We start from the raw sequence: 14,844 nt of genomic DNA, 5'->3' as shown, positions 1-14,844 counted from the left end.
GTGGCTCCTTGTGCTTTTTGCGTTGGGGCACTGGCTAAGCAGGTCCGTATTTTCTTTGTATAACTTCAAATAATAAATCCGTAGCAGTCTGACGGCAAATGTGGGTGGGTTTGCTGGAGGCAACAACTGGCTGGGTGCTCATGCTGGTGAGTGGGTGCCCTCAAGGGGTGCAGCTATGGAGCTCATCCATCCCTGGAGCAGCTGCCTCCCAGGGTGGGTGCCGAAGGGATGGAGACAGGAGGTGACCGTCGCTGCCGGGCTGACCCTCGCCTTGGGCTTTCTTGTTGCCGGTTAGTGCTGGGTCTCTGGGCTGTGATGGTAATGGATTATGTGTCAGGGTTAGCTGGAGCCCTTGGCTAGTTGGCCTTTTGAGGGGTTTAAGTAGCCTGGAGTTGTCCTTTAAAGGAGAAAAACAAAGCAAAGCAAATGATGCTTTGGATTGAAATTAATTCAGCTGGTATTTTCAGTGGACGTAAGTAATATCTTACCATCTCTGAGCAAATTCCCTTCTTGTACTGGAGCGTTCAGCTGTTGCGAGACAGCCAGGCAGGGATATAACTTATGTCTGAGAAGTGGGGGGGGAAAAATCAACAACAAATCAGCCATGTTATGAACAGCAGAGATATATTGTGGAATTGCATTTTAAATGTCAGGGGGATGTTTCAGTGCTGTTCACACTGATGTGGGTCGAGGCTGTGCCTCGGTCTCCCCCCGGAACATGGACTCTTGTGGCTGCTGCGTTAGGGAGGCTTTTGGTCTCATTGAAACTGGACTGTTTTTTGGGTGGAAAAGCTCCCTGTAAGCGACCAATGCCACCTCTGCACCTATGGGGTGGCACTGGGGTCCTGCACCCACAAGGAGGAAAACGCAAGGGATGTGTTGGGCTGAATGCTGGTGTGCAGCTCAAACATCATTTCCCCTACATGTTTCTCTTTTCCCATCTTCTTGGCGTGAAGCTGATGCTGAGCAGCATGTGACCCCCCCTGCCCTGAGCAGGATGGGCCCAAGTGACCCACGGACAGGTGGCTAAAGGGAATGTGCCCTCAAAGTGCTATTTTTTTTTCTCATGAGGGGTTTTAGCTCCTTTTGAAAACCTCAGCCCAAGCATCCAAGAACCGCACATAAACCCGTGTGACAGGGTGACATCCTGCACACTCCGTCCGTGCTTGTGAAGTGCTGGGTGGAGATGGCTCCCAGTGTGAGCAGTGGTGGGGCGGCATGGGGAGGATGCTCAGGATCCCAAAACATGATGCCTGAGCATGGAAACTCCTTCTCATCTGCTCTTTCCCCTGTGGCACAACCTGGGCTTTGCCAGTGCCACTTCACGTCATCTCCACTGGTCCCAGCCTTGTACTGGGCTGCCCGGCAGGGAGTCCCTCGTGCCGTGGCCACGCCGGAGATGCTCCGTGAAATGGTGCTTTCTCAGCTGCTCTCTGCTCCTGCATGGTCGCCCCGAGGCATCTGGCATTGAACTTCACCCTTGCGGCCAGGTCTGCACATGCAGCAAAACTCATCCGCGCGCCTGTCCTGGCTCCCATTCCTGGAGGTTTCGGTGACAGGTAATGGCAGGGGGTGGGACGCCTGCCCAGGGAGGTATTCACTCCAAGAAGGTATTTTAAAGACAAGTGTATCATTAGTGAATTCCCTAGGGTTTCGACCCATCCAAATTTGAGCATATTGGCTGTTGACTATTCCACTGGTTTCGCAGAAAAACTATTTCTTCTTCCACTAGACATCACCCTTAGGGGATGCTTTCTTTTTTTTCTATGATTTCATCCAATTACTTAGCTGTATGCTCTTCTGAAGCACCATAAATAATTCTCCTCCCTCTGCTGTGTTTACCAGCATGTCTCATGAAATCCAGTAAGATATGATTGATTGCAATCATTATTTCCTAGTGCTGCTATGAAAACCTCTGTCAGGTTCAGTGATTGCCTTTAAAGAGTGGCTGCCACTCAGAAAAACTGTCAAAAACCTGTCATACTTTAGCAAACTCCAATTAATCTGTTGAGCAGTTTTACTTGTGTTTTCTTTCCCATCATTGCTGATTATCAAGGGTAATTAGAATATTTTTCCTTTGTAATTAGCAGCTTGCTTGCTTTTTAAAAAAAAAAAAGTGGCTTGCAAGACTATTTTACTGGGGTTTCATGCTATCGAGTTGGGTTTGGGTTTATCCTGTCTGCCTGCAGTGCTGTTTGCAAGTGTCTCAGGGATCTTCATCACTGGCTTAAGGGGAGAAGCTGGGGGTACTGGCTGGGCTCGCCTCCATCCTCCGAATCCCCGTCGCTGGCACGCACTGTCAGGCAGCTGAGCAGCCGTTCGGCGGGTGTCTGGGTCTCCGCTTCAGGTTAACAAATTAATCCTGGCTCTTGCATTTTTAAAACAGTCGCTTCAGCACTTTTCCGCCTTTCTTTTGGTTTTAATGAGACACACTTTCCAAGAGATGTAATAATCATTGCCAAAAATGTCAGATCGTTCTTGTTATCCTCCTTAAGCTTCTGGAACAACAACAACAACAACAACAAAAAAGGCCAAGAACAGAAAAAGGTGGTGATGGGGAAGGGCTTCGACTTCATCTCCAAGAGCCAGGGGAGGGCTGCAGGGAGATGTGCCCCACACGGCTCTGCTCTCTGGCAGGGTGCCTGAAAAGATAACCCAGCGAAGGCTGAGATTTGTTTTTTATTACTATTTTTACTTAGAATATGAGGTGTTTCTTTATTTCTTTATTGGAGATGGAATATCTCCGCTCACTGTTGACAGCAAAGCTCAGAGCTTTGCTGTTGAAAAGCATCCTGGAATTGCTCGAAACTAGCTGGGAAATTGGATGGTGGCAGCGACACAATGGGAAATCTCGGCAAAGCTAGCGGGAAAGCCGGGGGGGGCTGGGCTGGCGCTGGGGGCTTGGCGACGGGGCCAGGGCTTGTGGCTCTGCTCGCTGCCAGCTTCTCCGGGATCCAGGGGGAAACGATTTCATTCCGCGGTTTGAATATCCTCGTCCCTCCTTAGTGAGTTGGGAGCAGAGCTGTCTTGTCAGCTGTGCTTCTGCGGTGAGGACTCAGAGCAGGCGCTCTCGGCTGGACTGCCTGGGGTCTGGATGTGGCCCGAGCAGCAGGAAAGCTCCGTCTCCTGCTCCTGCTTGAGCAATGGGGCGATCCCTGGGGAGCTTTGCCCGGGTGGTGGGGACACGGTGCTGAGCACCCCTGGGTGCCTGGCACGGACATCGGCTCACTGCTGCCTGCTGGAAACGTGAGCCCTGTATAGCCCTGTGCCTCAGTTTCCCTTTTCCACCTTGCCCAGGGCAGGATTAGGCTCCCTTAGCAGGGCTGGAGAGGTTCCTGGGACTCATCCTGACCCCCTCAGGAAAGGGCTTTTCCCAGGTCTCTTCTGCGGGGACAAGCTTTGTACGTGTATCTTGGTTTTAATCAGGGGCCAGAGCTGTTTCTCTGCCCGGGCTTTGCGAGCAGCCATTTAAATTTCAAATGAGCTGCACCACTAAACAGGCCTTCGTAATTAAATGAATGCAGCCTGGCTACAAATTGGGGTGACAGCCCAGCCCTGAGTGGCAAAGGCAGCAGTGGCTCTCAGTCATCTCTGTTGCCTTCCCAGATGTGATCCTTGCATCTTCCCGGTGAACGAGCATGACCTGACCCCCTCAAAACAAGCTGGGATCCAAATCCTTGGGCCAGGGGTACCGCTCCGTCCATGGAAATGTGGTGATTGTGGTTTAAGCTCTTCTGGCCAGCTGCAGGGGTTGTATCAGGTCCTTCCCCTGACCTCCAGATTCACCCACTGGCACAGGAGCACACCAGAAGGATGTGCAGTCTCCGTCTTGCTCAAAAACTGAGTTCAAGGTCTAAGCTCTGACCCGCTGGCAGTGCCAGGATGTCAGAGCAGGAGCAAATCCCAAGCAGAAATCCCCATTCGGGGGGTGGTCAGTCCTGGAAGCCACCTGGGGCAGGCAGGCAGAGGGTGCCGGGAGCTGTGAGCTGTGAACACAGCCCAACCGTGGTAAGGATGTCACCGGAGTGGGCTCAGTCCAATGAGGAAATAACTAATGTGGATTTTCTGACTTAAAGCCATCTCAGAGCTTTTCTGTTTTTCTTGGCCATGTCTTTGCCCAGTTTGCTCAGCTGTGTTTGGGGAGGCCCCTGTACAGACTGAGCTCCAGTGTCCAAATTTCCACTTTTCCCCCCCCATAGCATCTTTTAATTGTGAGTTCATTAGCACTTCTGCCCTTTAATGGGACAGGCTGAGACTTGTGTCCCACCCAGGAGATTGGGAGACCTTCCTGGTGGGATGGGCAAAGGTGGCTCCTGCATTCCCAGACCCATCCAGGGAGGTCTTGGGGCTGCACAGGACTTTGGGCACCCACCAGTTCAAGCAGAAGTCACCAATTTCTTGCTGTGGGAGTGCAGGGAGCATTTGGGGAAAAGCCTGGTTTCAATCTCCATGAATGTTTTTGGTTGTGGGTTTTTTGGTTTTTTTTTGGAGGAATTGCTTTTGCTCTCAATTTTTCTTCTGTTTTATTAGATAGCATCAGGAAAAAATAATGTGTTGCTGATAATCTCAGCCAAGCATGGAAGACAGCCTTTGGCGAGGTCTGGCTGGCCCGGTGTCAGCTTCTCACAGGGGTTAAGGGTTGGCTGGTAACCCTGTGTTCATGTGCCACACGTCTGACAGCAACAGGCGGCCGCAGCGGTAACGATGCTTTCACAGTGCCTGCCGGGGTGGGAGCCTGGCAGGGCTCGTGTGAGCGCCGAAGCCCCTGGTTGAGCTGCGGTGCCGATGCAGCCCTCCTCCCTCAAAGCCAGAGAACTGACCCTCGGCAGCCGTGGCTCCAGTGCTGCAGCATCTGGAGCTGGAGTTAGAGGGTGATTTACTGGGAGCGTGGGGAGGGAGACGGTTCCCACCATGGCCATATGGACCGCTCTCATCTGAATACCAAAACCAGGTAGACCTCACGTTCAGGCTGGTCTCTGCGCTGTTCAACGTGCACAGCGGCTTGAGTCAGCTCCTGCAGTGAGGAGAAGCCCGTGCCAGGTCTGTCCCTGGCACATGATGCCATTGGGATGCCCCACTCCATCCCAGCGCTGGGGCTGAGCTGGGTGCAGGGTGCTGTGCCGGGGTGGGGGACCCGGGGATGCGCCAGCACAGCCACCCTCTGGCTTTACAAGACCCGGTTTTGCATCTGTTTGGAGTTGCGTTAGATGTCCGTAAATCCTGATAGCCACCGGGGATGTCCAGCAGCCGCTCGCTTTCCCAGCACTGCCTGCCCAGCTCCTGCTGCTCCCTAAATTAAATATGTGCTGCCTCTTGAAAAGCACATGTGAGTGGAACAGCAGAGATAAGCTAAACGGGAGAAGTTCAGGGGATTATGCACTGATTAAGTTATTACTAACGTGAAATGAGCCGCGCTGAGATGAAACAGGAGCTTTATTTTCTGTTCCCTGGCTTCGGGCTCGGGGCTGCCTGTCACTAGACAGCAGATCAAACTGGGAGCCAGGAGCTCATGTATCCCCCGGCGCTTTCAACACAGCAGCAGGTCGGTGCTGTGCAAACCCGTAGGAAGCAGAATGTTAAATGGAGCTGGGAATCGGGGGCCTTCCCTGCTGGGGAGGGTTTGCTGAGATGCAGCGCTTGAGACAGAGCTATTTCCAGTGCTGGGGCACCCACCCTGTAGTAGATTTGGGCAGAAAAGAAATTCTCTGCAACAGGAAAATCCGGCGCTGCTGGGAGGATATGTTGGGGGAGGACCACCTATTTGCTCCATTTCCCATGCTTTTCCTTATGCATCCCTTGCAGGCTGCTATCAAAGGCAGGATGCTGGGCTAGATGGGTCTTGGAGAGTGAAAAATAGAAATGCAAAATGAAAGGCTGTTTGGTTAGTGTTTGAGAATCAAATTGGTTTCCCATAAGCGCTCAGGACAGGCTGGATCGGGTGGACAAGTCAGGAGTTTATGCCCGGAGAGGCAGGTGAAGAATTCTGGATGCAGGGCTGGTATAACTGCTGGCTGTGGGGAGCTGCAGCAGCCCAGCTGGATTTGGGCAGGCAGGGATTAACCCCTGCTTGGGCAAGACGATGGGGCTGTGGGTCTGTTGCCAGAGCCGGGGAGGGGGGATATGAGGGACAGCAGGGCACCGAGATGGTCCATAAACCACTGAGCCCATCAGTGGGGCTGGGGAGTGTGGGACTGTAGGCAGCTTTGGGGCTGAAGCTGTGGGGAGGGGGATTTTCTCGGTCTGACACGGCAGCGCCCAGCCCGTGACGGTGTCTCGCTTGCTCTTTGTGTGCCTGCAGTGATGGGCGCGCTGGAGTCCCGAGGGGTGCTGCGGCGAATGAGCGACATGCTGGAGATGCTGATGAAGAGGATGGACATCCTGGCCAGGCTGGAGAATAGCACTGACTTCCACAAAGGGGATGAAGCGCGATTCCCTCTGGACAGGTCAGTCGGCCGCACCGATGCCCCGTGCAGACCCCGTGGAGCGGTGCCGGGCTCGGGGGAGGTTTGCAAGAGCAAAAAAAACCCCAATGTGCTCTGCGGTGTCGCGCTGAGCCGCTGCGTGGGGATGGTGGAACCCACGGGGGCACGGGGCTTGGGCAGATCTGTTGTTGTCTTGTTGTTTGCCACTTCTGGAATTCTTTTCTTTGGGACTTCTGAAATTACTGTCATTTTGGGGGTTACTTGTGGCACCTGTCCCAGCTGCTAGCGTTGCAGCGTGGGAGGGCGTTTCTTCGCCGCCGTGCCGTGGTGGAGCTGGCGGTGGGACTCGCCGACAGCCAGAGCAGTACCTGGTGCGTGGGCTGTGCTCCCTCTGCCACTAAATCCCAGAGCGAGCTCAGGCCAGTTCCTTTGCGCCCATATTCCTCAGGTAGCTGTCGAAATGATTGTTGTTTGAAAGCCAGGGCTGGTATGTTCAGCCCTGGAGTTGAGCAAGGCTTAAAATGAAATAGGAGCAAACTGCCGGGCCCCGCAACGCTCGCTGCACAGAGCTGGCGTCCTGGCTGCCCGCGATGCACGCACCGCATCTGTCCTGGCCGGCAGCTTGAGAGATGCCGTCAGACCTTCCCATCATGATTTTTTACTAAAGAGACATCTTCCTTCGCTTTAGGGAGCCTTTAAACACTTATTAATGCTAACTTGGCTGTCACGCTGAGGCCTGCAAAAATGGTAACTAAAGCAGCTTGGATGTGGAGGGGCAGGGATGGAAAAACCAAGGGGCAGCGCTTGGGACAAACTTTGCAATGCAAACCCAAAATGCCAGTGTAGATTTTGCCCAGCGGTGGGTGGCAGGGACGTGACATGCAACGGTCAGTGCTGCCCTGCACTGGGCCACCGGCGCCGGCACGGGAGCTGCGGTGCATCCCAATGGAACCTGCCTGGCATTCCCACCTCTGCCTCCTGCCGTGGCTGCGCTCGACAGCCAGCGGGGCTTCCTGTGCCTCCCTGTTTCCATCATCATTTCCATTTCTCTCCCTCGCTTTCCTTACGAGTCTCTTTTGCACCTATAATGGAAAATAGAGTAAGTGAGCCTGTAATTAAAGGCTGTGCTGTACTGCGTGCACACATGAATTAAAGCTGCACAGGCAGCCTTGGAGTGCATGGTCTTGCCTTTTAAGTAACGTAATTTCAACCGCTGAAAAATATAATTTACCTCGGTAATGGTAGGTGCTGGGGATTTTGTTGTTACGAGGCTGGCTGGTACCCAAGCGTACAAGGAGGACAACAGTAATCCTGGAGAGGAATGGACAGGACTATTACAGCCAGCAATTGGAAGGCGCTCACTCACATTTGATGATTTTCTTGGCCAATCTCATGTTAAAAGAACCAGTAATTTCAGGTGATGGTAATTTCTGTACACCAGCAGCCAAGAGAAAAACTTAAAAGCGTTTATGTGAACTGGTAGCAATCGCTGCAAATGGGGATCTTGTGTTTCAGATCTGCTGTGTGGCTGGTGACTCCAGGGCCATCGCTTGGAGTAGACCAGAGAGGATGGGACATTATGGACCCAGCACATCAAAACAGCCTCGGGTTTTGTGTGTGTGCTGAGATGAGCTTGAGCAGTTGAGATTACAGATGTCTTAATTTTCAGGAATAGAAAATCAGGGACAACTAGTTTATCACCTTTTGCTCCTTATAAATTACCCCTTAAGTGCATTCAAGTCCCTTCACTTGATCCTGCATCAAAACCGATCTGTGTCATCTCCTCGTTCTCACCTAGCCTCTGAAGGTCAGGTTTTGGTCATGGGGCAGAGCATCTCCAGATGAAGCAACCATCGTGGCAGGGTTTCTCGTGGATGGATTATCGGTGTGATGATCTGTAATGAAGCACTAGCAGCATTTGCAAACACTTGTGAAGTGTTTCCCAAGCACTCCCCTCTTTCCCTGCAGCCCCCAGGGTTTGGCTGAGGTCTGTGGTCAGAGGAGATGTGTTGGAAGTGTTACAGCTGTGCTGGGTCTCAGCAGGTTTGAGCAGCTCTGTCTCTGCTGCCACGCATGCTCCCTTGTCCGTAGTGCCCTTTCTTGGCTTGTCCCGATCCCTGCCCTCCTTTGCGGGGTGCACGAGGCAGCTGGAAGGGTGCAGAGCCAATGCACCCCATCTGCTGCCCTGCTCCGAGCAAAGCCTGGCTCTGGGCTGACCCTGCTGCTCTGATGGATGCTCTCCAGAGCTGCGTGGAGCATCCCGGGGGGAATCAAATAGTGGCTGATGCGAAACCTGGGCTGATACCCTGTGGAGTGGGGGGGCTGAGGTCCCTGTCCTTTGGGCGTAACCAGCTGAAGCCCCTGGGAAGCCCCTGTGCCGAGGGGGAACGGGCACCGCCAACCGCACCCGGACTGAGCGGTGTCTCCTGAATCCAGATCAGCCCCATGGCCGTGGAGATGCCTTGGTTCTATTCATTATTAGGACACCAGGACTCCACCAAGGGCTTGTTTCTGCCTTCCCTCCCTGTCTCTTTGATCACCAGCGACTGACTTGAAGCTGTCAGCAAAAGATAATACAATTAAAGGGTGCTAATTTCAAAGGGATTTTATTCTTTACAATGTCTTCGGTTAGCACGGCGGCTGCCTTCGTCTCCTTCCCTGCTCAGCAAAGCCGCAAGCATGGGCTTTGCAATTCCACCTGCGCAGAAGTGGATTAATTCTTGTTTTTACAAAGTGCTCTCCTGCTTAACACTGGATCTCCGATGAAATTGGGAGGGCTTGGATTTGCAGAGCCCCAGTGAAGAGGAAGGAGGTGAAGGCTTCAGTGGGCTTTACGGAATAGCCTGTGAGCACCGTCCTCCTCCAGCAAAGCTCCAGCAGAGGGCAAGGATGGCTTTTCCCCTTGGAAAGTGCAAGGAGGAATTTAAATATACAGGGTGTAATTAATGACCTGCCTTGGAAAGCCTCCCAGCTGCCAGGGCAGGCAGCTTTATGTGCCTGAAAGTTGCTCCAAGATCTTTCTTGCTCTGTAGGTGCTGTCTGATGGAACGCTCTACAGGTGCCTCTCTATGTAGCCCACCAGCCTCTTGCAATGCTTCAGATAAAACTCTGGGCAAACCCAAATGTCCAACACCCTCCTTAGAAGAGCTGCCCAGGGGTTTTGTGGTATGTTATGCTGTGGTAAGGGGACACAGGCTGCACCCGTGAACCAGCCTGCTGTGCCCCTGGGTGTTGGATCCCTTCTCCAGTCCTCCCGGGCTCCCCCCTGCCCATGCTGGGAAGGTAAGTGATGGGTTCCCTAACGAGGGCAAGCAGTCTGCCAGTCAGCTGCAGAAAAAAATCAATACTGCTGTTAATTGAATGCAACCCTCATAAATCATCGGGGGGGAGGGAAATTAGAAGTACTTATGGAAGCCTCCTGGAGAGCTATTTACTGGGCAAGGGAAATATTAGTTTGCAGTGGAAGCATTGGTCCCCTGTTGGAAAGCGCGAGGGGGGGAGGGAGGGAGTCCGAAGTGGCTGACCCCAGCTGGCACCTTAACCCGACAGCTTTGGGGCTCGGAGAAGCCCTCCTCTGGGGGCCGGGCTGCCCCCGACCTGCCCCGTGCCCGTGGGGAGGTAGCGGCAGGGAAGACTGGGGTCTGCAGCGCCAGCATCCCCGGTCATCCCTCTCCCCCACATAGTGGTTAGCCTGCAAAGGGTGTTATTTGCTAACGACTGATTAATCTTCAAGCTTAATTACTGCCAAGGCTCAGTTAATTTCCACACACTTTAAGTATTTGTTCTTGTAATCATTACATGACTCCATATTCTCCCAGTAATTAAAAGTCTCACAATATGACACTAAATGGGTGATGTTCCTGCATCCTGCCAGCCTGGCTCTATTAATTCCTGAATTGTCGCCACTGATTAGCCGGCTTTAGAGAAATCGCTGCCAGATGCCATGGTCTCCTGCTATCCAGGTGAGCCCGGAGCGGTCTTTGACCCCTCCATGCACCTTTCCCTGTCTCCTCGGCGTGTTGCGGGGCTCAGCGAGGGCATCTGCAAGGTGAGGCTGGTGCTACGTGGTGTGAAAGCTGTCTAGAGCCGGGAAAGCCCTGAAGCAGCCCGCGGGGAAGGTTAGACCCATCCTGCGATCCAGCCCAGCTTTGCCGGGTGGTTGTTTTGGTGAGCAGAGCTTGGCTGCAGGAGCAGCATCAGGGGTGCAGCTGGGCAGGAGAGCCCAGCAGCCAGCGCTGTGGGAGCCTTCCTCCCTGGCACTCTCCTTCCTCACAGGTTCCTCAACCCATTTCATCCTGGCAGAGGCAGTGAGTTGTTTCTCGCCAGCTCCTGAGGATGTCTCCAGCCCAGCCCTGGATGCTGTCGGTGTTAGCTTGGAGGGGATGGGCACAGCGCAGGGGGTCGCTGAGGACCCCTCACTGTGGGGTCCCCATCAGGGGCAGGGGAGGGGATGCCATGGGGAAATTCATGCCTGGGCAGCTGAAATAAATCACTGTTCCCGCTAAGGCAGAGCGGAGAGGTGGCTGTGTACCACTAGCAGGGTGGCCAGGGGAGCAGGGTCCATCCATGTGCCCCCCCTTTGCTCCGAGGGGCTCTGGGCTCGTTGGGAGAGACCCACAGCCGGAGGGCGATGGGCATCGCCAACGCGGTGGGGGTACAGGTGCCCACATGTGCCCAGGTCACTCACACCCTCCCCTCCTGCTCCCAGGCTTGTACCTCCAGCTCAATTTGCTGAACCTAATTCTGCAATAGGCTTTGCTTTCTGTTTATTTTATGCCTTTCCATCCCAAAGCATTCATACGGGGGGGCTTTATCGCAGGGCTTTGCAAAGGCTTCTTGATTCGTTAACACGTGGAGGCAAAGTGCCGTTGCTGGGGGGTTTGTGCCGTGGTTGTTTGTGTTGCCTCGCGTGGATTGTGCAGGGAAAACCCTCAGCACCCGGTCCCCGGGGTGAGTGGAGCCCAGAGTTTTGGGGCAGTGCTGGGGGGGTGTGGAGGAGCATGGCACCAGTGTGCCTTTTCCCAGGCTGTGTGTCTGATTTGCCCTATGAGGAAAATCAGATCCTGTTAACCCTCCATCAGATGTCCCTGGTTTCGGAGCAGCTGGGAGCAAGCAGCCCCCTCCAAAGGGATGGGCTCGGGGGCTTCCCAGCTGGGGCATGGGCACGACGGAGGTGGGCATCCAGGGAGGCTGTAGTGCTGATGGTGGAAACACAGGCTACCAAAATAACCCTTCCAAAATGAAGTGGAGTGTGCCCACGAAATGCATAGCTGGCAAAGAAAATGTGGGGCTGAGGGCTGTAGAAAAGCATGGGCTCGGGAGAGCATCTCACCCAGCGGATCCCCTGCCCCAGGGTTCGTGATCAAAACTGGGTATTTTTGGTCTAACTTTTTTGGGCAGGTCTCTCTTAGTTGAGACTGTCAAGGCTGGCAATGTCTTCACAGCTCACCGAAGGCAGTTTCTTGCAGCCTGCATCAGGCTACTCAAGCACGTAGAGAAATATATCTGATTTATACCCCAATCAAGTGACGATTAACATACATCAAAGTGATGATCCCATAACCCTCCTGTCTGTGATCCCTCATGTTCACATAAATAAAATCTGCTGCTGCCCAGTCATATGGTTCAGCTCGGTTCTGCTCTGGGAGTCAGGAGGAAAGCGAAGGTTTGGGCTTGTGGCTTCAGCTTCATGTTCTGTTTGGGAAGGATCTCGGAGCACTTCATAGCATTCATAAAATAGTTTAATTAATGATCTTGGTTATACTTTACTGGCAAGTTCTCCCTATGTTGGCAAGTTACTGTCTTTGATTGGAAAGTTGGTTTTCATCATATTTTTTCATGAAATTTATTGCCAGCTTGCTCAAATGGCAGTGTCCTCTGCTGGGCTTTGCAGCCGTGGGCTTTGGGTTAGCTCAGGGTCTGGTCCTCTAAATGCATTTGTGTGAGAAGCATCACCAACAGTAAACTGAAATTAAAATAAAAGGAAGTATTTCAGTGAGTTAAATACTCCGGTATTTATTAGGCAATTTATTGCATAACTTGGTGTTGGAGGAGTTCAGGCAGGGCTCTGCCCATGCATCATCCGCTACTTGCTTCGGATGAGTTTCCAAGGAATGTTCCCATCCCAAAACACATTCTCTGGAATATTTGCCCAGGGTGAATTCCCAATGAGCACAAACATGGCCAGAGCAAACTCAGGTCTTTATTCAGGTGTTCATGGAGGGGAGACTGAGCTGTTTGTCTCAACCCTGAGGTGTAATGGAAAAGATTGCAGTATACAGGGATACCAGAAATTGTATTGGAAGCATATGCTGTTCTGTGATTTTTTTTTTTTTTTGGTAATATTTTTATTTCTTTTTAAGTTTTTATCCAGTTGACCGGCTGGAGCTGCCTGTGAAGAATAAACCCACTTATCAGTGGTATGGGCCCTCTTGTAGGTGGCTCTCAGGGAGGTTGCAAAGCTGGGTGCAGCATCCCTGTCCTTGTTTGATGTTAGGAAAGGCACCGATGAGCTGAACGACCTGGCAGAGCCCGTGCTGGGGATAGCAAAGCGACAAGTCCTGTGCCTCATCCCCAGCACTTCCCCCCTCCCCGCCGCCTTTAATCTTGCTATCAATTCCTGCCAAGCTAATAGCAACCAGGGCTTTGGGCTTTTGCTCTGCTCCCTGGGGTCTGAGCCTTTCCCGAGTGGCGCAGGGCACAGGACCCTCCCCGCACTGCCCATCACAGCACCCTGCATGCTTGGCCCCCCACCGCATGGGCCACCAGCTCAAACCAAGCCAAGGTGATTAATCCAAGCTTAGGGTAACAGCTCCAGCACCAGAGTTATGAGGATTAAACCCAGGATTACAAGTCAAACAAACACAAAACACACAGCTGAGCCTCATGAGCAGGGCACTTGCCCAGCCACTGCTGCCTCTCCTGGTACACCCCAGCCTTGGGACCATCAGTGTCAGGGGACTGTGACCCAAATTTTAGGGAGAGCATCAGCTGCCTGGTTAATCCCCTTGTGTCTGTGTTTGTGTTCTTGTTTTCTCCCCCATGGGCAGCCCTAGCTCCCGGCCTTTCAGGTGCAAGACACCTCGGAGAGGGTGCAGAGATGCGCACAAGGGCACGGATCCCTGAAAAAAGTTTTGCCTCCGGCATCGATGAAGTTTACTTGGATTCTCTTAGGCCAGAGGAGCAAAGCTCTTAATTGCTTCATCTTCTTGGAGATTTAAATCACCTTTTTTAGTTACCCAGCACTTGGATGAGGGTTTTTCCGCACTTCCTTGGGGACCCCTCGGCTTTCCTCGGCTCATCCCCCACCAGCTGTTGGGTGACTCTGAGCTCGTCCCACCAGGATGGATGGATGGGGAGAGGAGCTGGAGCCCACAGGGTGACCCGCTGGAGATACCTGAGGGGTTCGCTTGTCCAGGAGATACCCCAGCTATTCTAACGGGCAGCACCTCAAAAGCTGCAGTAGGAGCCAGGAGGGTGGGAAAAGCCCTTTTCCCATTGCTGGGAAGGGTTATCCATCAGTGCTGCCTCCGGCATTTCAGGTCCCTGTCCTGGAGAGCGAGGCTGTCGTGGGGCTGGATGTCAGGGGGTGATTTGTGTCCCCGGAGCAGGGAAGCAGTGAGAGTCCAGCACCAGCCCTGGGCACCCTTCCCAGCTGCTTTCTGCTCTGCCTTGGGTCTTTGGGGGGGGAAAAAAAAAAAAAAAAATCTTTAAAGAGGCAAATGGCAGTGCAGACATTGTAATGAGCAAGTTGAAATCCTTTGGTAAACTGCTCTGTGTGAACGTTGCATTTGTTGATGTATTATCTTCAAAACATCTGCTTTTCTCCATCTGTATCGGTCTTCCCAAAGTCACTGCTTTCACCAGTTAATAGCAAGAAATATCGGATGAGCAAGCAAATATGTTTAGGCCTTGTATTATGAAGACAACACACAAATAGAAAGAGATTCATCTTTTCATAATGCCACTTTTATAAAAGGCAATAAAAATACAGTGCCTTGTAAAGGGATAAACAGGCTGAATCTGAGCTGCTGCTGCGGGGATGGGGACAAGAGACAAAGTGAAGGGAACCAAATTAATGCATAAAAAAGTAAAGGAAAACTCAACCTCCGGCTATATTATATGGCAAATGATCTGCCAGTGGGGAAAGATACATCTTAATAGCAGTTTTTGAAACGAGATGAATACTGTATACAATGCATTATAAGGCACAGTGTGATCTGAATCTTAATCAACATGGGGAAATATAAATCTGAAAATAATAAAGATGAAATCAATATTGATGGTTAGAAGTAAAAGTACTGTATTTGCTGTAGTAAACGGTTTTAAGGTCCCAGGGAAAAATTTGTTCTAGAAAACCCATAGTAATTTACTATAGTTTCAATAGCTGGCACAGCCCCAGCGCATTTTGGTGGCATTTATA

At 52.3% G+C, this 14,844-nt stretch overlaps 1 protein-coding gene across 1 annotated transcript in view; it reads left to right on the top strand.

The window, feature by feature from the left end:
- MGAT5B (alpha-1,6-mannosylglycoprotein 6-beta-N-acetylglucosaminyltransferase B) overlaps positions 1–14,844 on the top strand; it is a 70,691-nt gene that overhangs the window by 20,206 nt on the left and 35,641 nt on the right. Inside the window, exon 3 of the mRNA XM_075043951.1 lies at positions 6,299–6,443. Within this exon, the coding sequence (XP_074900052.1) occupies positions 6,299–6,443 (145 nt within the window). The remainder of the gene's footprint in view (positions 1–6,298; positions 6,444–14,844) is intronic.

This window comes from Buteo buteo, chromosome 13, assembly GCF_964188355.1.
Source record: "Buteo buteo chromosome 13, bButBut1.hap1.1, whole genome shotgun sequence".
In the NCBI taxonomy this organism is placed as follows: domain Eukaryota; kingdom Metazoa; phylum Chordata; class Aves; order Accipitriformes; family Accipitridae; genus Buteo; species Buteo buteo.
This window is presented reverse-complemented; position numbering and strand designations above follow the sequence as displayed.